Source organism: Callionymus lyra, chromosome 1 (genome assembly GCF_982586985.1).
Source record: "Callionymus lyra chromosome 1, fCalLyr1.hap1.1, whole genome shotgun sequence".
Taxonomy (NCBI): domain Eukaryota; kingdom Metazoa; phylum Chordata; class Actinopteri; order Syngnathiformes; family Callionymidae; genus Callionymus; species Callionymus lyra.
This window is the reverse complement of record NC_141818.1, coordinates 22,984,434-23,010,635: the sequence shown is the minus strand read 5'-3', so window position 1 is coordinate 23,010,635 and position 26,202 is coordinate 22,984,434. Positions and strand designations below refer to the sequence as shown.

Below are 26,202 nucleotides of genomic sequence, written 5' to 3'. Positions count from 1 at the left end.
AACAAAGACACCGAATAGCTGGAAAGTTAAGTAACCTTCAGAAACTTCCTAGAAAAGGGGTCACCAACATGGTGCCTTCAGGAACTATGAGAGTATCCTGCAGGCTTGAATCAACCATCTTTATAATACATGACTATGATGAAATCATGGTTAATCATAGTAATAAAGCAATTATATTTATTTCATTAAGCAGTATTAATGTATTGGAAAGCCACGTTTGTTACTAGTGAACGGACTATCAAAGTACTCTTGGTGTAGCTTGCAATATTAAAATGGTTGTTTACCAGTGTCCTGGACCAACGACGTGTTCTGAAACTTCAATTTGAATGTCAGCCAGTACAATATTCACAGCTGCTGATGTCATTCTTATACATTCTGGGTCAAGATAGCAACAAACACGATATATGACGAGCAGATAACTTATCACCAAGTGAGTTAAAGGGCCGACGATACGTCCATCCTTGCAGGAAAATGGAGACACTGCTTTATGCCAGTTGTGGACACGGACAGATTCCACTGAAGCTAGGAAGCCGTCTTCATTGTAAAGGCTGCTGTATTGATGCAGCCTTAAAGAAGCCATTGTTGTCAAGTAAGAATGATTCAACTGAAGAAGAAATGTTTCTGACAACTTGTGCTTTTCTGAAAGATAATTTAAAATAAGAATTAGAAAATTAATGAAAGCAATTCTATTGAAAATATATAATTAAATTTATGTTGAAATGATTATTACTGTCTGAAAGGTGTTTTAGTTTGAAGAAAGGAAGGACTTTCTGAAGTCATTTGAGCATGACATTTTTGTCAGGTATACTCAAAAATAAGTGGTTAAAATTGAATTAAACCCAAAAAAAATAAGGCAGACGTTGAAGGTTGGGGACCCCAGGGTCTTGCTGGTAGCAGGTATTCAATATTTTCAGGAGAGAGTGAACTAGTTAACGGCAGCCAAGGAAAAGAAAATTCCAGGAAACGGTGAAAGAGGACAGTGTTGTGTCGCTCCCTTAATTCCATGTCTGGCTCAAAATTATTTGCTCTGGCAATGTTTGGCGTTTTAGGAAGAAAGACAATGTTTGTTTTACTGGGATTAAAGGTTTGCATTCCTTGCTGCCGACTGTCATTAACAAAAAAGCCTTAAGATGTTTTCACAGATAGATGCTATAATTAGACAAATCCTCTTATCTCGGGCTGATGGTGTCCTGCCTGGAATTCCAGAATTCCCAGCACCCCTTATCGCCACCGCCAACAATAAACAAGCTCTCCCCTTTTAGCAATATACGGCCGTCTTTGCTCTTTTAACTGTTGCAGTACCAGCTGCTGGTCTCCTGCCATCTGTCAGGATGGATGGTCCGTCCTGCCTAATAGCACCTGAGCTCCATCCGGCACCATTAGCAGGTTATAAAGGCAGAATGCTCCTTGTACACGTCTTCTTGAACACAGCCCTTCATCGTCACCTCAGCCACAGCACACATGAGACTTTTATGGCCTTGTTTCCAGGTATTGATGATATTTCCAACAAAAAGAACAAGTTCAACATGGGCTGACTGATTTGTGGAAGGAAAATTCAGATTAAAAAAAGTGGGATGGATCCAGAGATCCAGATGATGCATCAGCTGGTGGCAGGAAGCCAGAGCCGGACTGGGGCTGCAGATGCTGATGGATGGACCACTAACACCAGCACTTGCCGAGCCATTCACACGACCATAAATAAGATGTTTACAGCTGGCCGTTGTGCTCGGAGCTAACCGACATTTCTTCTGATGTCAGCAGCACATTATCATATCTAATCTTCCACGGCAACCAACCAAGTGGCTGTTGTCCCGCCTCTGTGAGAAGATTTACATCAACAACAATTATTTATACAGCCATGTATGGAGATCATTTCAATCCAGCTAGTGGTGGAGGTTAAGTTTTTAATAGCATTTTATTTAACGTGATCATTCGTTGATTTTGAGCAAGCCAGCAGATGGAACTTCTGTTGGAACATTTACAGTAAAGCTTCACGCTCGGTGAATGTGCAAGACGTCGACTGAAAGGAGTGAGTCCAGGAAAGAACTTGAAAACAGTCGAGTGAGCTCCCTGAAGGCAGGTTAGATCAAATACAACCCGTGCACAACAATGCTCACAAATTCAGTCTCTGCTAGTTGCACAACCCAAATTCATCAGTAAACAGCTAATGAGATGCCCAAATATGCGCTACGGTGTACTGCAGGTGGAAACACTTAAAACATATAAAACAGAATATATCTCCTGTGATTACAAAATAAATTTAGGGGAATCATTGATGGAAAAACTGGCCTTTAGCAACTTAAAATCTCTTATTATAACTGCCCCTAAAGACTATTTTCAAAAATAAAACCAAAGCCTCCTGGTAAAAAAACAAAATAAATCAATGATGGTAATAAAAATAAGAGTACAGTGTAAATATATATTTATAATTTTCTAACTGTATTTACAAACGATATGTGGAGTCTCTTGGGTTTGGTCAGTAAAGTAGAATGAGGTCCTTTCATTGCTGATGCAAACAAAAACCAAACAAGAAGTCCTGGCAGTCCAGTCCCAGGGAAGAGCCAAGATCCACAGTGAGAAAGTGTCCTGCCCAACATGGCCGCTAAGAACTGAGAAATGGCTGCACGCTTCAGTCCATGTCATCCAAGAAGTTCTGCCAAGCGTCTTCACTCCAACAAAGAGTTTCAGCTCCATCGTTGGGAATGTCAGAAGTTCGACTCTTATGCATCAGGGAGCAGAGGAAATGTAGAAAGTCCGCCTTGAGATGAGGTATCAGCGTTTCTTGATGCCGTTAGAGTGAGGAGGCAGCTTTGGCAGGCACGGCTCCTCTGCACCAGCATCATGGGAGAAGACGGAGTCCTCCCCGGAGGAGCAAGTGGAACTCCGAGTGTCCGGGTAGTTGGGGGAATATTGGTCCAGAGGCACGGACAACTCCAAATATTCCTGTTCACAAATGCCTTCATCAGATGACAACTTCTACACAAAGAATGAAACAGTGCAACAGAACATCTAAGATGAACTCTGACCTGGTTGGACGTCATGGCCAGACAGCGGTCCAAGTCCTCTAACAGCTGTTTGAAGGTTGGTCTCTGAGAGGGCACAGCATGCCAGCAGTCCCTCATCATCATGTAGCTAAGAGAAAGCACAAGCATGGGTGGGTCAAAAGCTGGTATTACTGCTGACTAAAAGAACCCAAGCTCGCTGTACGAAAATGTTGATATATGTGAGAAAGATTTTATCTATTCAGGCACGCAATACTATATTGTTAACACTTGCTTTTTGATGCTTCGCTTTTAAAATGGAACAGTAAGTTTGCTGAACCATTTCTTACAATGTTTAACATCTACTGAAGACTAGGGGAGTTAGAAAATATTGATACGGCGAAGGCAATGATTTTTCTGCAATAATTCACTCATTATCTTCTGGTATTATACCATAAAGGGGTTGCACAAAGCTTGAGCATATTCCAGATACTTACACCAAAAGAAGAGATATTCCCTGGAATAAACCTTAACACATAGAAATACCTTAACGTTCACATAAAGATAGCCATTAATGGTATATATTGTTATTGCTTAGTATTTTGGAAAATAACTTATTTTAGGATCTTTATGGTTGTTACATTTACTCAAAAACAACTTTGATCCTGAGGCCCTGATCAGGAAAAAACATTTTGGTTTCAAACTACTACGTTGACCTAATCCGACGCATATGAGGAGCAGTGCAACAATTCACCAAAGACATATTTATATTGTGACTGCGATCATGCTACGGAAAAGAGAAAACATCTGGCTTGGGTTTTGTTTGAATCAGGAAGTTACTGAATGTACAAATGCACTTCAGGCAAACATATGATTTCAATTATAAAGCCTGAAAAATACTTTCAAAACTATTCCCATCAACACGATACTCTTTTTACTGGAAACAAAGGATTTTTCCTTACAGCTCGTGAGTGCACGTGGAGGGTTTGTCCATTCGATGACCCTCCTTCAGCAGCTTAAACAGCTCCTCCACAGGGACACCTGGGTACGGTGATCCCCCGAGGGTGAAGATCTCCCAAAGCAGAACCCCAAATGACCATCTGCAAATGCGTAATGGAATCATGTTTCCTACTTTTCTTTACAAGTATTTGAGGAACTAAAAGTTAGGGCAATACTTACACGTCACTTTGATGCGTGTATATCCGATCAAACAACGCCTCCGGTGCCATCCACTTCACAGGTAAGCGGCCCTTCAGAACAAATCTGTATGTTAGGCTTGTTCCTCAGTAAAAACCTGATTTGTCAGATGTAGATTGGTCTTACATTGGTGGTCTTCTTGTAGTAATCAATGTGGTGGATGTCTCGAGCAAGGCCAAAGTCGGCTATTTTCATCACATTGTCTTCCGTTACCAAAACATTTCGAGCTGCAAGGTCTCTGTGAATACACTTTAAAGAGGAAAACATAATGAGATCCACATGGAAAAACGATCAGATCAAAATTAACAAAATGACATATTCCTTTTGTAGAGGATCAAACATGGATCAGCCTTTGTCTGCGTACGACATTACTCAGGAATTACTCAGATAATTATTATGAGCCCCTGCATTGAAAAGATGGCGTACCAAGGTAATTAAATTCAGTAACATTAAAATAAAATAAGCAAATCTTTACCTAGACTAAGTCCCAAACCTTCTAGGGGGAACCCAGGGGAGTAGAATTTTAGGTTATGATGAAAAAGGAGGAAATGTCAGAGGCTAGAGGCTCATAAATCATTGTGAAAAATAGACTGGTTACAGCAAGGTAAGTCTGAGACAGAGCCTTATCCAAAGAGTTAAGAGGAGGCAGAGTACCGGGAGCTTCTGCGCAGGTCGGCTGACTCAAACAAGCAGGTCATTTAGCTCCAAAACCATGTTAGAGGACCATTAAACGAAATGGGATAATATTCACAATAAAATCTGACGAGAGTTTCAACCCTCAGGAAAAGAATTTCATGTCATTCTGTTTCATAGTAAATCAACCAATAAAAAATGTACTTTGGGGCATAAAACAAAATCACACCCTTCCCATTGATCATTTAATTTATTAATAATAAAAAAACATTTCTCGCCCACCACTTATATTAGTGTAGCCTGTGTGTTTATATTATATATTATATGAGAATAGGCAGAAGTTTCTTTTTTTTTTTTTACTCATGTTTTTTAATTAAAATTCCAAGTCAACCGCAGAGTGCCAGTAGATCCCACTGTAACACTCGCAGTAATCATTGACTGACGTACGATCTCATCTCACCCAAATCATCTTGCAACGAGTAAATAAGAACGGGGGAAGGGAAGACGACACATAAGCTGTGTGAGAATGATTGTGTTCAAAGGAATGCTTTCGACCACTGGAACCACTGGACCAGGAGGTCCACCATCTTGGTCTCAAGGGACAGGTCGGGCATGGCTTATCAATGAAGATAAAAGGGAAAATGTGTAGTGGATCAAACCTACTGATCAGACTTTGAGTGAGATATGTCATACAGGACATCCCCCCTCCTTTTAAATAAAACTAGCTTTCACCCTTGGAGACAAAATATGGCGTACCAGAGTTGGTTTTACAACCCTGGTATGAGTTTAACCAAGGTTCATCCTGTTTATGGGCAATTCCCCACGAGTAAAGTTTGTCACCTGGTTCATTTGTCTGTGAGAAGCCTCCTATCTTGAGAAGCATCAACCGATGGGAACTGACAAAAGTGAATTTGCAGAAATAATTATTTGTCTTAAAACTTCTTCTTTGAAACAAAGGTTCAAGGGTGTTATTTATGGTAACTCTAGCTTCTACAGCACATGCTTTGAAGGATCTACAGGCTGCCGAATTCAACTCTATCCAAGTCCGTCCAGCCCCTTTATCTTTTTGACGAGACACAAGTGTTCCCGTCTTGGTTCCTCATCTGCAAGCTGGGGCCTTCTCGATATCTTCTGTAAAGCGCAAGTGTTCGAGTCTCAACCAGCTATAACACAGCACTGGTGATCAAGTCTTATAAAATACTGCAGTAGAGCCACAGACTTTCCCTCAGTGACATTACTGCTGCTCTTTACATCTAAAACTGTATCTCTGACACGGCAATGAGTTTATCAATTTTCTTTTTTTCTGTCCCTGAAATTGTTATCCATAATCAAAACGTTTTAATAATTTATCAATGTTTTGTACCATTATCCCTTTTAGTGTCTAAATGATCAAATTAGGAGCCTCTTTTTCAGTAAAAAACATTACAATGTTAAAAGTGCTTTAGCTATAGAGATTAATCAAAGTATCAATAATATCAATTTTTAATCACGAAAAATAAGATGAGTAAATCAACCCCTTCATTTAACTAATCGAGATTTGGAGTTGGTGCCCCTGTTTAAGTCTCTTTTTACAAAAATGTTTTCCAAATTAAATCTTACTAGAACCTGGACGTTCTGAAATGAAACACCTTTTACCTTCTTGGAAGCCAGATACTCCATTCCTCGAGCAACTTGGTAGGCACAGGACACCAGGTCCTTGGTGGACATATTCTCAATGGGCACTTGATCAGGGTTGTAGCAGTATTCCATGCCTGGTGGACGACGGGCACGCAGATACTCCCTAAGGTTGCCCTTCGAAGCAAATTCCACGATAACGTACAACGGACCTGGAATTTAAAAAAGAATGTTGATGTTGACCTAAAAAGAGACAGTAGACTATATCCTACATGAGATTCAAGCTGATTTATTTTTCAATACCTAAATATAACATTCTTTTCTATTACACTCAACCCCTCATTTTCTTTTAAACACTGCCGACCATTGAGTGTCATCATCAATCACGCAATATTCATTTACACTTTTTATGATGCAAGACAAATGAAGGGCAGGTGCATGCGTACTCAGGATGAGGATATTTCTTTAGAAAAGGCATTTTAGTGTTGGTATTAATAAACAAAGAAAAGATTAACTGAATGCAGGTAATTTGGTTTTGTTTTTTTTTAATCCAAAGAGTGAAACATTCTTGGGCTGCAGTCAAGATGAGGATCAATTCTGCAACAACTGAAGCAATCCTACCGTCTTGCGTGCAGGCTCCCAGCAGGTTGATGATGTTCTTGTGTTTTCCAATGATCTTCATCATCTCCATCTCAGAGATCAGGTCAGACAGGTCCTTCTCAGTGGCATCAGCTAAGAGTTAAGATAAAGAAGACTCTGGTTAGGTATGTTCACAGTTGGACAAAGCTTGTATAAACAGTGATTTTCCCTTCATCCATACTACACTAACAAATGGATTCTGTTTTATATGGCATGTCAAGCATCCCCATCAATCCTTACACTCTGCTTTTTGTACTGTGGCAGAGCTCCAAAGAATGATGTTTCCTTGGACGCGAGTGATAGTAGTGGTGTCACAAAGTTTGCTTTGGACTAGTTCCAGAGGGCGGTTTAATGCCATATAACAAATTGGAATGTACCAGAGAGTATTATGGTTTCTGTTAGGTGTATCCATCTCTGAGATTGTAAAATGTTTTTACATTTAAACTAGCATGATGTCATGGAGTGAGAAAGCTAATTCATCCATTAATCACTTTTATTTGAAAAAAATAAAATTCATGTCTTCTTTCAACAATTAAATATGTAGATAAATCAAAGATTATTTCCATCTTTATATTTATGGTCTTAACCCATTTATCTTTAATTACAAGGCTGAAGAACACAATTGAACATTAGACCAGCTATTGTTTAAATATAATCAGATGAAGAAACTATTTGGACAAGAGGAAAAAAACATCTTGTGAAAACGTTCACTCATCAACATCGACAAGCTGCCTCCTATAACATATTTAAAACAGTAACAATAATAATAATATGTAACAATACATTCATTGATTGGGTGAAAATCTTACACACATTTCAACATTTTGACTGCAACTTTTGTCACACGATTTGGTTTTTCCTTGTCCAGACCCAGAGCTTCTCCCATCACCACTTGACCGAAGCAGCCCTCGCCGAGAGGCTTTCCAAGCACCATTCTGTAAAGACAAGAGAAAGCGGATTAATATGGCAAATCAGTATGATAGATAGTGGTATGAGAGGGTGGCACCTTCATAGCAAGAAATTGATGATTGTTTAAAGAATAGCATCAGTTACATTTAAAACGAGTGACAAGGCAGGTGCAAAACATATAGAATGGCAAATCTCCCAGATTCTATCAGCACCTATCTCGCTTTTTGTTACATTGTTAACGCTAACGCTGTCACATAAATAACAAACATGATTTTTAGCTAGAACTAACTAAATTGATAAACCAGCTAGAAATGAGAACTTGTTATTACACTGTCAAAAAACGATTAACAGTAAGAAATAGAGCAAGCAATACGTTTGTGATCTTCGTTACGAAAGGATGTCAGACAAACCTGTCTCTTGAGAGCTCCCAGCGTGGATCCTGAGGAAGCTCATACTCAGACACCCCTGAGAGCATGGGAGTGCCACTGGAGGACAAACGTGAGGGTCGAACAAGCATCACTCCAGAGTGGCCAGAGGAGCTGGAATCCACAGAAACCTAAAGCCATAACACTAAAATTACTTTCTTCATAATGAAACTGATACAGGAACAAGTGAAATACCCAGGAACAGAGATAAAAAATACTTTATTTACAGAGAAATAAATGTTGTCAATTCTATACCTACCTGGTTTTCTTGACAAACTCTGAAAATCTCTATAAATGCATATTTTTATTTGAGATTAAATCATGAGAGTTCTGATGAAAGTGTATTTGAGTTAAGAATATGAGAGAGAAGAGGAAAAGAGTAAGTATTTAGAACCCCCTATCTACTTTCTGTTACCTGTCTGCGCAGAGGGATGCTTTTGGCCAGCTTGTGGACGGCCAGCTGGCTGTTGAAGTCTCCTTTCTTGGACGACGTGCGAATCTTGACAATGATCGCAATAGCTATCATGACTGCGATGAAAAAGAAGCCTACACAATAGATGACCACCTCCAGATAGGTGTGGCTGGCTGAGGGATATTGTGGGACTGCTATAATAGGATACAAAAAGATTGGGAGAATATAAGGATATCAAGGTTTAAATTCCAAACAAGCAAACATGAAAACACACAACTTTCACCCACACAAGCAAACAGACATGCGGTGAAACACAGAGCCTTTGCCAAAAATACTGACTCAATAAGTCATGGTGTCATAAAACACTTTTTCTATGGGGTAAAACGTTTCATTACAAATTTAAGTAAGATTTAATAAGGTTGATCAGTTGTTAAAGATGTTTCTAAAACAGAAAGGAGTGCAAAGGATCTGAATTTTAAACACACCACAATCATCCACAATTCAAATCAATTTAAATTAAGAGATATTTTAAATCATCATTTGTTAATGCTGCACGATTAGTACAATATATTTTTCTTAATCTAGATCAATTCTTGCTGATATTATTTTGAGTCAAGATTATAGTCAGGCAATGAAGTTGTTGATGTCCATATGACGGTGCTCACTTTTCTTTACTCTACTCGTCCAAAAATAAACTTTTCTTTGTCCAAAAACACAGACCAAAAAACTACCAAATTTCTCAACACTGATTGACTGTAATGTCTATTTTGTATTGAAGCCCTGACATGAGAAATTGTTCCTGAAAAGGTGATAAGTCTATTTTTTAGGCTTGCCTTTAGAAGGAGATCCTGGGCTAATACCGTTACTGCCATGAACTGAGACTGCAAACAAGTTTAAAATACAAACTTATTGAACTTTTTCGGGACAATTCAGGGCTCCAATACAAGAAGGACTTTACAGATAAACAGTAGAAGGGGATTTTGAGTTTTTTTGCAGTGTGTTTGTCTTTTTGGACAAAGAAAAGTGAGCACAGTTTGCCAGCGTCATATGGACATACATGACTGCCTGTGTGACATTTGAATTTGGGTCGAACGATCACTTTAATTTTACAGCATTAACCATAAATTATAAATATATGTGCTGTTGCTAATTTGTCAAAAAATACACAACAATTTAAATAAGCTTAAATGATTCAGATCATGTTTTTATCCTCCCATTGAGTAAAAAGCACCAACATGTACAGAAAGAAGAAGTCTGGGTGTAACGGTTCGTCTTGGTATGGCGGGATGATGCCAGGTTCTCACACTAAGCGTTTAAGGAAAAACATAATCTATAGTAAGTCATCACTGTAAAAAGACAAAGAAACAAACAAAATGTGGTTCTAGTTTGTAATCAATGTCAATTTTAAACTGATTATGAATAGGGGGCAAATTCATTTTGTTAAAAATATCATATGTTAAATTTGATTGAGTTATTTAATGCAAGATTAATCTTGTCCTCAACGTCATAGCTTAAATGATTACTGACAAACAATAAAAATCTAATTCAGCTACAGACATCACTTTAAATATTTATAGTTAAATAGTGGTTTTCTTCCAGGATATCTCACATTTAAAATGTATATTGACAAACACTTTCGTCTTTAAATGACTTAAAAAGTCATGATTCCAGATTTTAATTACATTTATTCTGATATCTTGTCATTATTTGATAACACTGTATTATTTTAGACTGACTTGATCCCAGTCATACCAGTGCACGTGGACCCTTACACCCTCTCAATATGAGGTGCACTGACTGACAAGTATTTTGATAATTGGACAAAGGCCTATTCCAACACTCTGGAATGAGACACATCCACTTACAGTGGGCCAATTATCAGAACCAGCCACTGTGCTCACAGCAGGAAATGACATCAGGAGTAGATGTCATTTACAGCACTTGTCAGAGAAAATCAGCTTTTCACCAAATCAAACAGCAGTTAAAGAGCAGAAAGGTGAGGACATGTACAGTTTAGCCTGATCAGTGCTGCCAAACAACCCATTGTGGAATCTTTTGTTGAGCCCAAACACCTCAGAGTTGCTTTTTTACATTTACCCTTTTTGTTTTATACTTTTACATTTTCTCAGCCTGAGGTGACTCAGGGTTGTTTGGCAGTTTCTGATGAGAGGCAGAGCATGGCTGTGTGCTTCCATCTAGATAGCACAGATGGAGCAGGAGACATGCTGAGCCGAGGTTGGAGGCTTACAGAAGTTTAACGAGGCTTCCGCTCACATTGCTGAACATAATTTTGGCAACTGAAGCCAGAATTATGGCAAATGTGAAAATAGAATAGTTGAGATTAAAGAATTTAAGTGATAGAACCACAGATACCTTCAAAAACGCTCAACCATGCAGAGTGATGAGAGAACCCGATAGAATTGCCCGCCAAGCAGGTATACTCCCCAGCGTCATCAAAAGACACATTTTTCAGTTGCAGGATTTCCATTTCCTTGTCCGTGGTGTTTAGGCCAGCGGTCTAGAAAATAAAGGAAGAAGACCCAACAAGAGGCCCAGTAGAAAGAGAAGAAACCATGAGTAAAGACTTCTGAAAAGAAAAAGGGTTGGAGGAGCATCGGCTCTCCAAGATTTAACACCATATTCCCGAGAAAAAGGAGCCGCACTGACGACTCTGTCAGCGAGAGGGACCCCCGGACTCTGTTAGTGGAGGAGAGGGTTAGGTTAACTGTTGACTGCCACATTTGGGCATCCCGTCACCATCAAATACCTCAGTCCCATCTCTACATGCAAGAGATGGACAGCATGGAAAACTCCACAGCAGAACGAGTCACACACACACAAACTTTTCACACTGACACATAAACATCTAGATTGCTGTGAAAGAAACAGAGGGTGACAGCTGGAAAAAGACCGAGGAGAGCGAACCTCTGACCTGTGAAAGCTGCACTTTGAAGGGCAAGGAAGTGCGAATAATAGAAGAAGATGGCAAAGAGGCCCTTACTAGGAAGGCAGAGAACAGATCCGACATAAACCTGCGACTAAACACTTTCAACTCTTCTGCTGGGAATTTTCCATAGCGTCATTTACAGTCAGAGCACTGAGGCAAGAGAGAGGGAGGGAGAAAATGGAGGGAGGAGAGAAACAGCTGAGCTAGTCTTAAGTTTTACGGCCCTAGTTTTTCCAGGTGGTCCTCCACCATGTCTTCCTCAAGCTGCAACGTGATGGTTACCTGTGGGCTCAAATTTGGTGACTGTCAGCCACGCCGACTGATTGGCCTCCCCTATATAATTGGACACTTTACAAATATACTCTCCGCTCTCCTCCTCAGTCACATTGTAGAGGGTCAGCACCTGAGCATCCGAGCTATTGACCCCAGAATGCTGGAATTACAAAAATACCACGTGCAACAGACACAAGGTCAAAGTCTTAAGTCAAAATTTCTTTGTTATTCATATTTTTGTTCAAATCAGTCTTCATTCAAGAATAAAAAAGGGGTTTCTACCTTGAGTATGCGGACATACGGCAAACCATCTGGACCAACACGGCTCCCATTCACCTCAATGTGCTTTAGCCACTGGATGTGAGGCTGGGGGTCACTAAAGACCTTGCACTCAAACTCAACATCGCTGCCCACAACTGCCGTGCGGTTGGCAGGAAGGCCAGCCTGCAGGATGGGGCGGTGAGGAGAGCGTTCTGCAATACAGATGAAAAAAAATGTAGACTCCTCTTTTGATGAACAGGCTTTCTTTGGTGATCAGATGGAAATAACATTATTATAGAAATTTGTCATACATAGTTTGTATTAATCTTTTTATGGACTAGAAATTACATCTTGTATGTTTAAACATTGTGAAATTAATAACGTTGAGACATGTGTAAGAAATGTGGATAATAGGTGAAATATGAGATCATTGATATGAACAATTTTAATTGTTATTAAGGATGCACCTAAATTTATATTCCCAACAGTGATAGAAAGTAACTGGCAATGTCTCAAGTGTATGGGTTGTTTGGCCTCAATGAGGAATTGAAAATCCACCCTTCCAGAACAACAGCATTGCATCAAAAAGAAAGTTTACGGATCTTCTGAAACAAATCAAAACTTTTTTTTTTTTTTTTAAACAAAAGAGTAAATGGAATCATTTAACAGGACAAAGACTTTGAGTCTTATAGAGCCATTAATACAGCACTAATATGGTAAGTTGGTGATGTAACGGTCCTACTTTCATCAAACAGATTCCAACATGATGAAGCCTCCTCATTTTACATCTTTGAGTTGAGATGGAGCCCTGCAAAACATCACTTACCCACAACATCTAGCTGGTAGGTGTGATTAATGCTGCCCGACTGGTTTTCCACCACACAGGTGTAGTTGCCCTTATCAGAGGGCACTACTGACTCCATGATGATGGTCCACACGTGGTCTCTTACCTGTAGAATGTAAAAACAAATTATTTCTTATTTTTTGCCTTCAAACCAGGGTAAGGCCTTCTCCTTTGCTTACATGATATATTTGGTTAGTGAGTTCTGAAATTAGGCTCACAAAGAATGTGCACAGTTTTTGTCTGTTGCTCAAAAGTCAAGTATGTACAATGTAAGTGTTGTGGCTGCCATTTTGGTTAGTTATCCCGAAGTATGAGGTATTATTCTTCTTCAGTGGATACAACAATCTCTTTATTGACTGTGAAAGTAAAGCCACACAGCAACTTTCAGACTTGAACACTAATGTTGCAAATATTTATTTATAGTTATAATGGACAGCTGCTGAATCCAACATGTTTTAGCACTGTGGCTCAATGAGCATATCCTGGAAAAGAAAGGTTAAAGGCTGACCTAATCAGCTGGACTTTCACAAACATATCTTCCATGACTGTAATGTGTCAATTAAGTTCTAAATGAACTATCATTTACACAATAAAGTACTAATGACAAAGTTGTATGGACAAAATTGCAAAAAAACTTTGTAGAAGTGTGCAGGTAAGACGACCAGTTATTTGGGATTTAAATAAAGCTAATAGAGCTTTTCCAAGACCTATAACTACTGAGGCTGTATGTTGATGAGGGATGAGGATTAAATAACCTGTTTGGCTATCGTTTCTTTTCCAAAAATGCTGTAGCATTTTTTTGCCATCCGAAAATATACAACAAGAAAATGTGGTACACGTTTCATACATCTGCTCCGGCCGTCTTATTAGCACCAAATGACGTCTGGCTCTGAGACATGTTATAATTTTTCTTTCATAAATCTGCCAGGACCGGCAGTGTGTGATTAGCCAGCCAACCTCTGAGGCAGGAGCAACATCAAACATGAATATACAGAGACGGAGCCATACAGTTCCCCTCATTTAGCTTAAACGTGATGAGGGAGTCTCGTTGCTTGCTGCCAGATGTGTTTTGCTTGGCTTCATACATGTGTTCTACATTATTCTCTTCCCCTTGCACTTCTCCACGTAGACGACATGTATGAACAATAGACGCCCCGTTTATAAAAGCGCGACTGTGGGAGGGATGAGAGACGTCCGCAGCCGCTGATGCAGACCTTTGCACCTTGACTAAAAAAACAGCAGCCAGATGGTTAAGTGTGATGCCTGGCTGGGCTAGAGGGAGGCGAGGTATGGGAGCAGGCAGCAAAGAGGAAATTCTTAAATGTATCCCAGCTGGGGAGGAAGAGAGGCTGGAGACGCACGAGACAAGGTTTGGCAGAGAAGGAGCTCTGTAGACATGCACATCACACAGTCTATATTCTTTAACCTGCAACTAACCAATTTAAAAGGTTGTTGAGAGAAACACAGGAGTCATTCAGAAAGTTCAAAAGATATGATTCAGTTCATACCAAAAGAGAAATATATATTTTAAACTGATCTGAAACATTCTTTGACATTAACCAAAACAAACGCATGGTTGCGCTACCTGTTAGAGATGCTTAACTGACAAACAAGCCTCTGTTATATTGCAATTTTTACTTGGAAACAAATGACACAATGTCTAAAAAAACGTGAATGTTATAAGAATGTCCATAGTTGAGTCTACAAGTGACAGTTTAGCAGTGAATGGAATGCCTGAAAAACAACTGGTGTCCTTGACTAAAACAACACTTTTGAATAAATCAAATATTTAAAAATAATTGTGAAGCATACAATTGGTGCGACAGGACAAAAGAATACATTTGATAACCAACCTTGAATCCACCGATTCGATGGTCTCTTTTGAACTCCTTCCCATTTTTGTACCATTTCAGCGTGGGAGTCGGGTTGCCACTTGCTTGACAGCGAAATTTAACGGTCTTGCTAGCAGGCACAGCGTGCAGCTTTTTCTCCATCTTTTCTGGATGAGCCCACTGAGGCGCCATTGCTGGAGAAGAGCAATAAACCAGTGGATTATTTGATATGGCGTCTTCTCTCTTAATTACTAGGTAACTCACTTATGGAGGATCAAATGGAGATTGTGTGTGTATACATTTTTGGGCAAATGAGGAGTTTGTATTTATTTTCTATGCCAATACATTAAAAGATTTATACATTATAATAATGTCACTTTAAGATGTTAAGCTGACCAATTTCAGGTCTACGATCAGTCACTTGAATGTAAATGATGAATATTTGCATTCACAATATCAGAACACACTTTATAGAGTTCAGTTCAAATTAGTTATTTCTCATTTTCTGCACACCCACACGAGTTGGAATTGTTTTGAGAGTTATCCGTCTCGAGTCTTGGAGTTAATTTGCAGAAATGTATGTAAAAGGCTAATATGGTATAAGAAAATTATCTTGTCAGGTTCTCATAACAACAGAAAATGAGTTAAAATTAAATTTTGGGTGAACTACTACGATTATTTGTGTGGAGGATGTGACCAAACACCAGATGACGAATGTGTGACTCATCTTTTGGCTTATTACAGAAAGAGGACAAACCTCTTAGGTTAACCTCTTTTAGTCATCATATACACTGTTACACGAACACCGATTTGGGGTGCATCATTAAACCTCATTTGATCCCCACACACACTTTCTTAGATTCCAATCATGAGTCATCTAAATCAATTGGTGCCGCTCAGAACAGTCATGATACAACAACAGAAGGAATGTGAATGGTTAAACACACTTACGCAGCTGTTTTTGACTGCCCAGCAGTTTGGCTTCCTCGGATGACGACTCTTCATCCTCTTCGTCATCTTCAGATGAGGCCAAGGTATCTACTGACAGACCAAATTGAATTTTGTTAGGCAAAATAAGCTTTAGTGAATTTGTGGTGGCAGAAATGCATTTTACTTTTACCAATATTTAACCTGGTTAAAGTTTACCTGTAACATTAAAGTAGAGGCTGTAATTGCCAAATGTGGTGCACGCATACAGGCCGTAGTCAGTCAACTCCAGGGACTCGATTTCCAGCTGGTCATTACGGATGTGTGTGTGTTCTCCATCCACAACCGGCACATAGTCTTTAGTCCAATTAACGGCATGAGGGGAGTCTTTGGCAGAGCAACTCAGATCCAGGCGGTCGCCAAGATATAGAGTTAAAAGTTCCACTTGTGTGTCCAAAGAGCCTACGAAGCAAAGTTAAAGAAGTACTTATAAATGTATTGTACTTATAAATGAAAACAACACCAAAAGAGTCTGTGATAATAAGAGCAGCAATAATTGAAAATAAGTGCAGAACAAAAACAAAAGTGTCGGAAACAGTTCAAGGATGTTAGTAACCAGCTGTTAAACAACTAGGTCTATCTTGAGACTGCCACAAGAACATTTTGCTCATTGTAAAGCGTATGAGTAACCTTTTCCTCATATTGTACTACAGCAACTTGGCTTTGGACGGTGAAATCAAATTAGAAGAATGAAGACATTAAGATGTGGGACACCTGAGCCACTACGATACACAGTAGTGCCAACCAGGAGCGGGAATAACAAAATTATATTGATGTGTTGTCCATCACAATTGTTATGTTGTTGGACTGCTAGTGAAAGGTAAATAATGATGACTTGACAAGTTCTCCCCTCTCTTGTCTGGTCAATATTATCTATCAAGTGTCCTGCATATAAACACAAAACTGCCTTAGAATACATGAAAATCTGTAGGTGTGTCCAAATATAGAACTTATTCTACATGATCCATGTTCAGAGAAAAATAAAACAAACTGGCAAAATTAAATTAAACAAATATTCATAAATCGTTTACTTTTATTAACTAAATGAATTAAATGTATGCTGAGGTATAAATAGAATCGAACTTGATTAATTCCACATTGTTTTACTGTAATCTTAACTGTGTTTGACATACAAGTAAACAAAGAAAATTATATAATTCTTATTATGTATAACAGCATAGAGATCCAGAATATATATATATACAATAAGGTTGTGAGTTTGAAGGCCATGGACAGAAGATATTTTGGCTTCATCCTGATATCCAGTCTTTTTCCAGTTAAAAGTCAAACTGCATATTCATTTTGGTTCTTTATTTAAAATACAACTATTTTAACTTCAGGGTTTCATTACCTTTAATAAGTGTTTTGATTGTCCTTGTTGCTCTATGCTTAATTGCATTCTCCAACAGGAAGCACAGCATTGTAGAAATGGTAGTAACATCAGCAAACCTGACTAATCCCTCCCCGCCATCACAACAAAAGCTGCTAAACAATGAAGAGGAAGAAAGAGTCTGACAGAGTCAGTGACTGAGCATGTGCGCAGAAGTGAGGGCCTGCAGCAGCAGGTTCTAGTGCCAGTTGCTATGGTGACTTCGCTCTGGCCTAGTAAAGGTATTTCCTGGATCACATATGTCTGACAGGCCCTTAATCCCAGCAGGAAAGGGGGCCATTGGGTAGGATCAACTTTCTCCGCGAAAACAAACCCGAAGGGGGGGGGGGGTCAGTACTCAGCTATCAGCCCTGACTATCCAATCTGGACGTGGATTTAAACCCTGTACTCAGAGCAAGGCCCATTCAGGATGTTTCTGTCCCTGCCCTCTAAACAGTGATGCCACTGATAAGGCTGTGTCAACATCCCAGCTGTTAATCTTGCAGCAGACACCATAAAAAGCCTATAAATGTTGTTAAGGTGCAGGGCACACCTAGTAGCATTTGTCCTTCTTTATCAACCTACTTAGAAGAAAACAATACACAACAGAAGGTATTGAATCTATATCAAACTGTATAAATTAAAAAGCAGTACTCACTTAATCCAACTAGTGTGATAATTGGATTAATGTAGATTTAAAAACCACACCATCTGGGAAAACCTTACATTTAATAATTATTGGGATTAATATCTGATTTAAAATATTTAAAATCAACCTAATTTCATAAGCCATTAAAGTACATTCTGCCAAAAATAAAGCAATGAGAGAATGCAAATAAGATTGTGGGGGGGGGGACTTTGTAAATTTAGGACCTGCTTAGAGGCAGAGCTGGCGTCAGTCAATGGAACCTTTCCTGGCTCAACGATAGGAAGCAATATGCCGCGTGAATGACTTCTGGGATTTCCTGCTCTCACAGGCGTAGTGGCTATCTGCAGAATAGTCGAGGATCTGCTGTGCACACGGCGGAAAACAGTAGACGACTTGACCCCTAAACAAGTGAAGGGGAGGCTGACGTGGAGAAGGGATTGATCGGAGACAATAGAGAGGACTTGCAGGAAGCACAAGAATAGTTAGTGCCCATTAGCAAGCTCACGAAAAAGCGTTCCCCTCTGAAAGCCCTCCAGTGGAGAACCTTTTCACTTCTAAATGAGCTGCAGACAATCAGCCTGGATTAACACATTGCAGCTACAAGCATTACAGTAGAGTGTTAAGCTAAACTTCAAGTTGTGTCACTATCATTGAAATAAGGTAGGTCACTATCATTGAAATAAGGTAGGTCGGATTCATGCATTGTGTGTTTAATTGTGTGTTTAATTGACACAGGAAAAGATTTAGTCAAGGACAAGAATTACAAAACAGTTCATGATTTCTGTCCGGGTTTTACAGATGAGACCGAGTCCCTGTTAACATTTTTTTTAGCTCTAGACTTTATGGAGCAACGTTTTAACAAGTAGTACAAAAAAATCGGTTCTTTAGTTGATAAATAAAACATACAGCTACCACGTTAAAAATGAAAAATAAAGTTATTTAGAACCAGAGTAAAAGCTGGTGCATATTTCCACCAAGGAGCTTATTTTACATGACTTTACAAAAATGTAGCATACGATAAAAATAATAAAACCTTCATGATACAAGAACTGTGTTGGCTATGAGAATATAGGCGTTTACTCAGCCACATGTTCTCATTATTAAGTAGTTGACAACACAATTATACATGTAATAAAATTAGGCTTTTACCTTTATTCGAAATACATTAGAAAGTGGCTTGTTGCATAAGATGCCTTAATACGTGGAAGTTATTTTTGTGTTGGTCATGAACACACATGCAGTAAGAACAACAATAAACAGGCAGGCTAACAACAAAACACAGCAGTGTAAATCCCCAATTTCCACATCAGAATCTCAAGCCTTATCTGTACAGATTTGTATGATCTTAAAATTTGTTTAGTGGACGTCAGAATACTAGAAGTTACCCAATAACACATCATGAGCACCATATCAGTAAACCTTGCAGCGACAAGAGATGTCTTACATGCTTATTCAGATAATCTTGGTTGAGGCAGATTCCTCATTTGTAGGACAAGTGACCAACACACAGTGTGGGTTATACAAGTTACCAACTTTGGTAACAGTTCGCATGTTGGAGACAATTCAAAGGTTAGGGTTGCTGGGAGTGTATTGACTTTAGTCGGGTTTAGAGCATGACGAAATTGAAATTTGAAACACCTTTGTATGTATACAAAGGATGTAGAACAGATGATGTATTTTTGTTTTCTGTAGTTCCACAAATCTTCACTTTATAATTCACACCCACAGCATTGAACTGATCAGGGAATATTATTTTGTTGTGTGGACACATGAGTTCAAGATAACATACAACACAAACAATTTAGTTTCAATAACAAGTACAAAAGGAATGCAACCAAATGCTTCTTCTGCAATTGTTTTTAAACAGCTGAAATCCTCCGTCACCCAGCAGGGAAGCAGGGGGAAAGTGAGACATTCCCAAGCAAAACTTAGCGGGGGAAGGGTTCAGGAGGAAATAGCAGAGATAGTACCTGGCCATTTGGTGATTAAGAGCTGGGTGGAGTGTAAACATATCAGACCCCCTCCATTCCAGTGGAAATTTATAGCTCACCTAAGACGACGAACATCACTCTCAGAAACTCTATACTGCCGTGAAAACGGACACAAATTATCAACCCCACATCATTTTCAGAAGCCGTTTGATTTATCCTTTTCTTCCTGACTCCTATCTCAATACAAGAGGAGTAGGATCTCCAAGGTAGTGAGGCCGTCCTTGAGCAACACATGGTAGTCATTTACTCCACTAGGTCCCACTGCCAACCGAACACAAGTTTATTTAGATGTTTACTCTGCAAAAGACCGTTGTGCTTAATTATTCTAATTATAATGCTGAGCTTTGTCATAATTCTTTTGCTGCTCTCCACTTCCGACTGCAGAGTGTAAACATCCATACTGGTCTAGCCACAAGTCAAGGCAGCTATTACACTGCTGGAATCTATCCAAGGGACACATTTTTCAGGATTCAGTTTCTCCACTTCTGTCCTCCTTCTACAGCAGGGCTTTCACAACATTCAAAAGACTCCAATTGAAATTAAAGGTTTTAAAGCTAGGGTGTGTTAAAAGTGCTACTGGCTGGATCTAGGAAACGTGCATCAAATAATCAAACACAGACGCATAACTTTTCTTAAAACGGAATGAAGGAAAGAAATGCTGCTTATGGTGCTCAAACAACATGAGACTGGTAAACTGAGAGTGCAGGGGAAAGACTGACGCTACAAAGGGCAGACTTAACCAAAGTCTGGAGTGTGTTAGGATTACTGCCTTGTACAAAGAACAAAGATTTCTTCTCCCATCAATGAGCTGTTTTTGAAGGCAAGAGTTAAGAAAAGCCAGACAAGACACAATTATTCCACAGCAAAATGTTTCCTTGTGCTGTTCAATGTATCAATCACCCTTACACACATGGCAATAATAGTTTGAAATAAAGCTCGTTCTGTGACCAAACGTGACCTGAAAGCAACATCCTTGTCGAAAGGACTGAGATAAAAGACAGTTTAATTCTTAAGTAGTATAGAAGTGAATGAACAAAGGTTTATTAAAGACATATAGGTAGACTCTGGTCTATGGCCAAAAGGATTCATCATTAAGGGCCAAAATAAGGAATGATCTTACCTTCATCAGTAGTAGCAGGTCGACACTCTGTCCGTAAAACTTGTGTAAATAAAGCCAGAAAAAGAACTAAACGCGGCCTCTTCAGCATCCTATAACTGTTGACTTTTCTTCGACTGGAACCCCATTCAGACCGTTCTCGCACTAGCTGCCGGTCATTGACAGAACAGAGCTGTAGAAAAGGGAGAAAAGGATTATTCAAACATTTTTTGACCGTGTCAAAATGTTGAAAGACAAACACAATAAAAGAGCAAAATGTATGGAAATGTCCATCGCATCAGTGTGTCTATTAGGTTTAAGGAAGGCATCAAAACACAATGTAGAAACATTTCAATTATTTTGTAGGTTAAAAATCCTCAAACTCACTGCTACTATTTAGATAACATGGTGAAGTGTGTTTGACCCACATGGGCACATCTGCTTGCATCATCAGGGCTACAGCATCTGGCCCGAGAGATTAACACTTGGCCCAAGCCCCTAAACCCCCTAAAGGAATTTGTTAAAGAGCAAAATACTACAGACCGTTACGTGACACCCTTGTAGAAAAGACCATCATGTCCTTGCTGAGAGATCTATCACCTAACAGTCGGTTTTGGTTCCAGTCCCTCTTTGAAACAATTTGCTTCCACAAGCAAGAAAAGTTAACAGTCTCTTTATATTTATCTCCCGTGGGTTCTTTCACAAAGAACACTGTTAAAAACAAAAGTGCCAAAACAAGGTTACTGTAAATCTAGTTCAGAGATCAGATCATTGGTTCTAATTTTGTTTAAGGACACAATTTCTGATGCGTCTGGGATTGAATCAGTGAAAAGTCACAGTCCTGTACTCTGAAACAAACTAATTTCACTTTCCAAGAATGTTCCAGTGGATGAGCTGTCCAGCACAAAGAAAAAGATTGGTCATCGCAGCTCTTTTACACAATGAGTAAGTCTTTGGGAAACTTCCAAGAAAAGCATGCTGGCTCCCAAGTAAATTCCAGCGAATCGCGTCATTACAACAGCCGTCAAATATTGACAAAAAGAGGAAACAGGTTCTAAGACTACGACACCCAGATTTGTCACCATCACCCGTCAGCATTAGTAACACATTATATGTTTATTGTGACCAGTCAAAGTGTCAAGGTCCAGTCCTTAAGAGGGTGTACTGCAAATGATCCTTGCTGCTTCCAACTTATATCGTGCCACCACACAAGTTATCTGCACTCATAAAATCATACAGCACATTGAATATTTAAACTAAACCATGGAAAATATGGCGAATATTCCTAGACCAAAGACGATTTATAGATTGGCAAAATTCCAACTCGTAAACACAATTTTTTCTAGAACTGCTAGCCAAGTCCCAGATTGTATTTTAATAGGGTAAAACATTGTGTAAAGACCCGAACTGCTCACTTGTGTAACAGCATTTTTGTTCCCAGTTGACTCTTAAAGCTGAATTGAAGAAAAACTGTTAACTTAAATAAAACAAACAAGGAAAGGGAATTTTTTTCACATTTGTAAAAGAACACCCAGCTGAATGCAGCACCAACAACAATAAACTCAAGGTGTTAAATATTAAGAAAAAAGGAATAGTAACATCCGAGTTATTCCAACATTCATGAACATTAATGGTCCATTCTCAGTCTCCAAAAGATTTTAGACTCTGATTTTGGGACAATGGACTGTGTACAATATGGGCTTCAACCCTAAAAGTATGAAAGTATTAGATGTGAACTTTTACCTTTTTTTTCATATTGATGCTGAGATCGATTTATTCGTGAAAAACTGTGTTGTGTAAAAATAATCTTATCTACCCAGACAACATTGTTCTAAGCCATTGGGGAGAAGTAACTTAACCACTAAAATAAAGGTTTCTGGTGTAGTCAAAAGACTAACCAAGAACTGTTACTGTCTAGTAAAACAGAAATACTCCCTTTAAAGTCCACTTTAAATGGCTGTTCTTAGACTTAATTTAAATTAATGCTGCTTCAAAAACCAGATGGGAACAGAAAATAGAACACTTTTGAGCAGTTAACTGCAAGTATTGAAAGAGTAAAATATTAAACCTCTTTCATAAAATGAATTTTTAATAAATATTGGACATGAAAGATTGACTATAAAAGTTTAATGTTTTAATGACTTTTTTTATGATAATGTTTACGATATTTAGTTCTGCTACCATTTAAAGCGACTTGCATAACAACACAAAAAAGAGCTTAGACACAAACAGTTGTAGTTTAAAAAAAATTGCTGGTTACTTTTGTCAAAAGGATTTGATTATTTGATGAATTGATCTTCAAAGAAAACAGATAAATTACACATGTTTGATTTCTTTATTACTTATATTCTTTAATAGCTATTTAAAATGTAATGCCCATAATTGTATTGTAATGACTTCCTATTTTGACGAATTTTCTTTTCATCAGCAATCCTAATTGTCCTGTCTTTCTATGAATAATGTGCAACAAAGTTAAGGGTACATGACTGAATTTTATAATGAACAGGAATATTTTGGCTAACAGAAGATGATAGTCACTCTTGTCTAAACAAAATAGCCTTAGTGACAAGCCATGTTTTTTTTCCAGCAGTAATCAAAATGAACTGTGGTAGTTTTGATACTGCAGGTAAAATCCTTCCTAAATATGGCATAAGAGGTTTAGATTGTTGACGACAACCTTTAACATTTTTAAAGGTTCATCAACAATTACCAAAATTAAAGGGGTTAAACTAAACTGATTAAAACATGCAAGACACATTTAGCTTCTCTCATTATTCAAAGACAAAGGTTACAGGCCTAACCCATAACATGGCCTGCTCCATAATTACTGTTTGTGGCCACCCATGCAGAAAATTCCACAGCTCCCAATTTCTGTAGCTCCACACTCTCATGCCAGTTACAGGACAGTCCAGACACATACACAGTCCAGTGAACAGCGGCGTATCTGACCGTTATCCAGAGGCTACCTCTGCTGCCAAAACAGTATTTTTTCCCCACTTCTTCAAACCCCTCACAGCGTCGAAGTCTAAACCAATGGTACCACCGAGGAGTCCTCCAAGTAAACTTTGAAGTAAGAACAACATCTGGCACCTTGCCATTTGGTTCACACCTAAACCCAAAGTGTTATGATGCATTTCAATGTGTTTACTCAAGAGGTACTAAAAATGGAGAGCAACGCAACAGAAGAAACGTTTCATTCCAACATAAATATTATCCAGGTAGTGGCAAGACAATTATAGGGCTGAGCTTTTCCACACTTCCTATTATATGGTTGAGAAGAAAACATGCCCATTTTTCTTCCTGCACATCAACTCCCTGTGGACACAAATTCTGTTAACCATCAATCGCCTGCCTCCGTCTCTCTGGCCCACATGTTGACCTTTAAATAACACAACTTGATAGATAAACCTATATTTTTGCTGGACAAAAGGATTACCCCCTTATTAATACTTATCTACAGCATTTATCCATCTATCCCTGCATTTTTTTTTCAATGTCAGATTGTAAAGGAATAATAATCATTACTTTAAATGTTATCATTTATATTCCCATGATATAGTTGAGGTACGATTTCCCAAATAAAACGACACATACAACTAGATAAAAAAGACAAAAATGACCACAAAAAAATACACTAAACAACAAAATATAAATGAACTTTGTCAAATGTGTAAAGAAAACCGCTATGTGGTTGGTCTCCACAAGAACTGACCTCTGGTGGCCCCCAGGCCAGTTAAGTATGAGACCCCCGATCTAAACTAAGAGTGATTATCATTCAGAATAAGTGTCTTACATACACCTTCTTGTGAAATAAAGAAGAACTTGTTACATTACACAAGCAACTTTCTTTTCTGGTATACATTCTATTCTCACACAAAATAACATAACGATGACAGTCAACAACGACGAATGTGTTAATCTAATCTGAATCCATTTCAACCATTTATTGTTGTCTACATTGACACAGCAAATTGGATCACTGGTGTTAATTGAATTTAGGTCTTCTGTGTTAGATCTGTATGAAGAAACCAAAGGTGTTATCGTACGCATGTTTGGCGAACATAAAACGATTAAACAGACTTTTTTAAAAGTTCTTCAATATAAAAGTAAGCATCATTTAGTAGTAGGACTTTTTCTGGATGATTTGCTTGTCTTAAAAAATGACAGAGAGAGACACAAACATTTAAAATGGAGGGAAACGAGGCGCTGGCACGTAAACATGAAGGAGGGCGACAATAAAAGAGTTCCTCACCTTGGCGGCGGGGGGCTGTGAGACAGCCAGTGTTGGTCAGTTCAGGACGATTCCTGGACTCAAACTTGGAAAAGAAAACCGTTCCAGGAAAATAAATATCCAGTCCGGCGTGTGGCTCAAACTTTCCTCGCGCAAAACTATCAAAAACCTTTAAGCATGTTTTCGCTAAATCTAGGTACGAGTTGAAAACAGCGTGTTTTCAGACGCGAAAACTCAGAAAAGTGGAGGTAATTCTAATCGAAACTCTTTAAACTGCATTCACTTGTACACGACACTTGAATATCGAGCTCCCTTCTTGAATAAATGTTTCTTTTCGAACCCAAAACGGTGCTGCGGTCGAGCCTGGTCGGCGGCGTTTGATGGTCCCTTTATCCTCTCTGGTGGATCCTCACCTCCGGAAAGTTTGCTAAACTCTCTCCGCCACTTTCTCCAGACGCAACGCGTCAACTCTGGGCGACTCCCGGGATAAGAACCGTCGCACGCTCGGTTGTGGGGAGTATTTTTGGTCGTTCCCGGTGAAAAAAAAAGAGTAAAGAAACAACGCCAAGTCGGGACTGTTGCTGGCTCCTCTTAAAATCTCAGAGTGTGCGCATCCTCGCGCTGCACTCCAGAACCACGAAGCTACCTACACCACTTCCGGTAAGAGCTTAAACAATAAGAGTTTTATTAAACAAACGTCTCTAGTCTAATTAAACCGCGGTGAGTATATTTATCTACTGCTGTCTACTTTGAGATAAAAAAAAAAGTATATAACTGAATACTTAAGTTAAATAAGTCGTCAAATCGAAGACAGTTGTGAGGGACTGTGAAAACCAATAGACATAAAAAAGAAATAACAAGACAAAATAAAATGGGAATAAGGTTAAAAAAAAGAAAAAATAGAAAGTCAAT

The 26,202-nt window shown here is 38.8% G+C and overlaps 1 protein-coding gene across 5 annotated transcripts; it reads right to left on the bottom strand.

The window, feature by feature from the left end:
* Positions 1 to 1,890: 1,890 nt before the first annotated feature.
* Positions 1,891 to 25,887, bottom strand: fgfr1a (fibroblast growth factor receptor 1a). 5 transcript variants are annotated; one of them, XM_087797583.1, is made up of 18 exons: positions 25,312 to 25,887; positions 21,084 to 21,252; positions 16,114 to 16,356; positions 15,919 to 16,008; positions 14,989 to 15,161; positions 13,118 to 13,241; positions 12,313 to 12,503; positions 12,040 to 12,190; positions 8,808 to 9,004; positions 8,384 to 8,529; positions 7,878 to 7,999; positions 7,047 to 7,157; positions 6,447 to 6,637; positions 4,305 to 4,427; positions 4,161 to 4,231; positions 3,944 to 4,081; positions 3,027 to 3,132; positions 1,891 to 2,943 (listed from the first exon to the last, which is right to left on the bottom strand). In XM_087797583.1, exons 2-18 carry the CDS (start codon positions 21,169 to 21,171, stop codon positions 2,773 to 2,775), a joined length of 2,436 nt encoding a protein of 811 aa, XP_087653709.1. In that variant the 5' UTR covers positions 21,172 to 21,252; positions 25,312 to 25,887; the 3' UTR covers positions 1,891 to 2,772. The 5 variants fall into 5 exon arrangements, with proteins under 5 accessions (XP_087653709.1, XP_087653734.1, XP_087653725.1 ...); XM_087797608.1 differs by having other exon boundaries at positions 8,814 to 9,004; XM_087797599.1 differs by lacking the exon at positions 12,040 to 12,190 and adding an exon at positions 11,184 to 11,328.
* Positions 25,888 to 26,202: the final 315 nt, after the last annotated feature.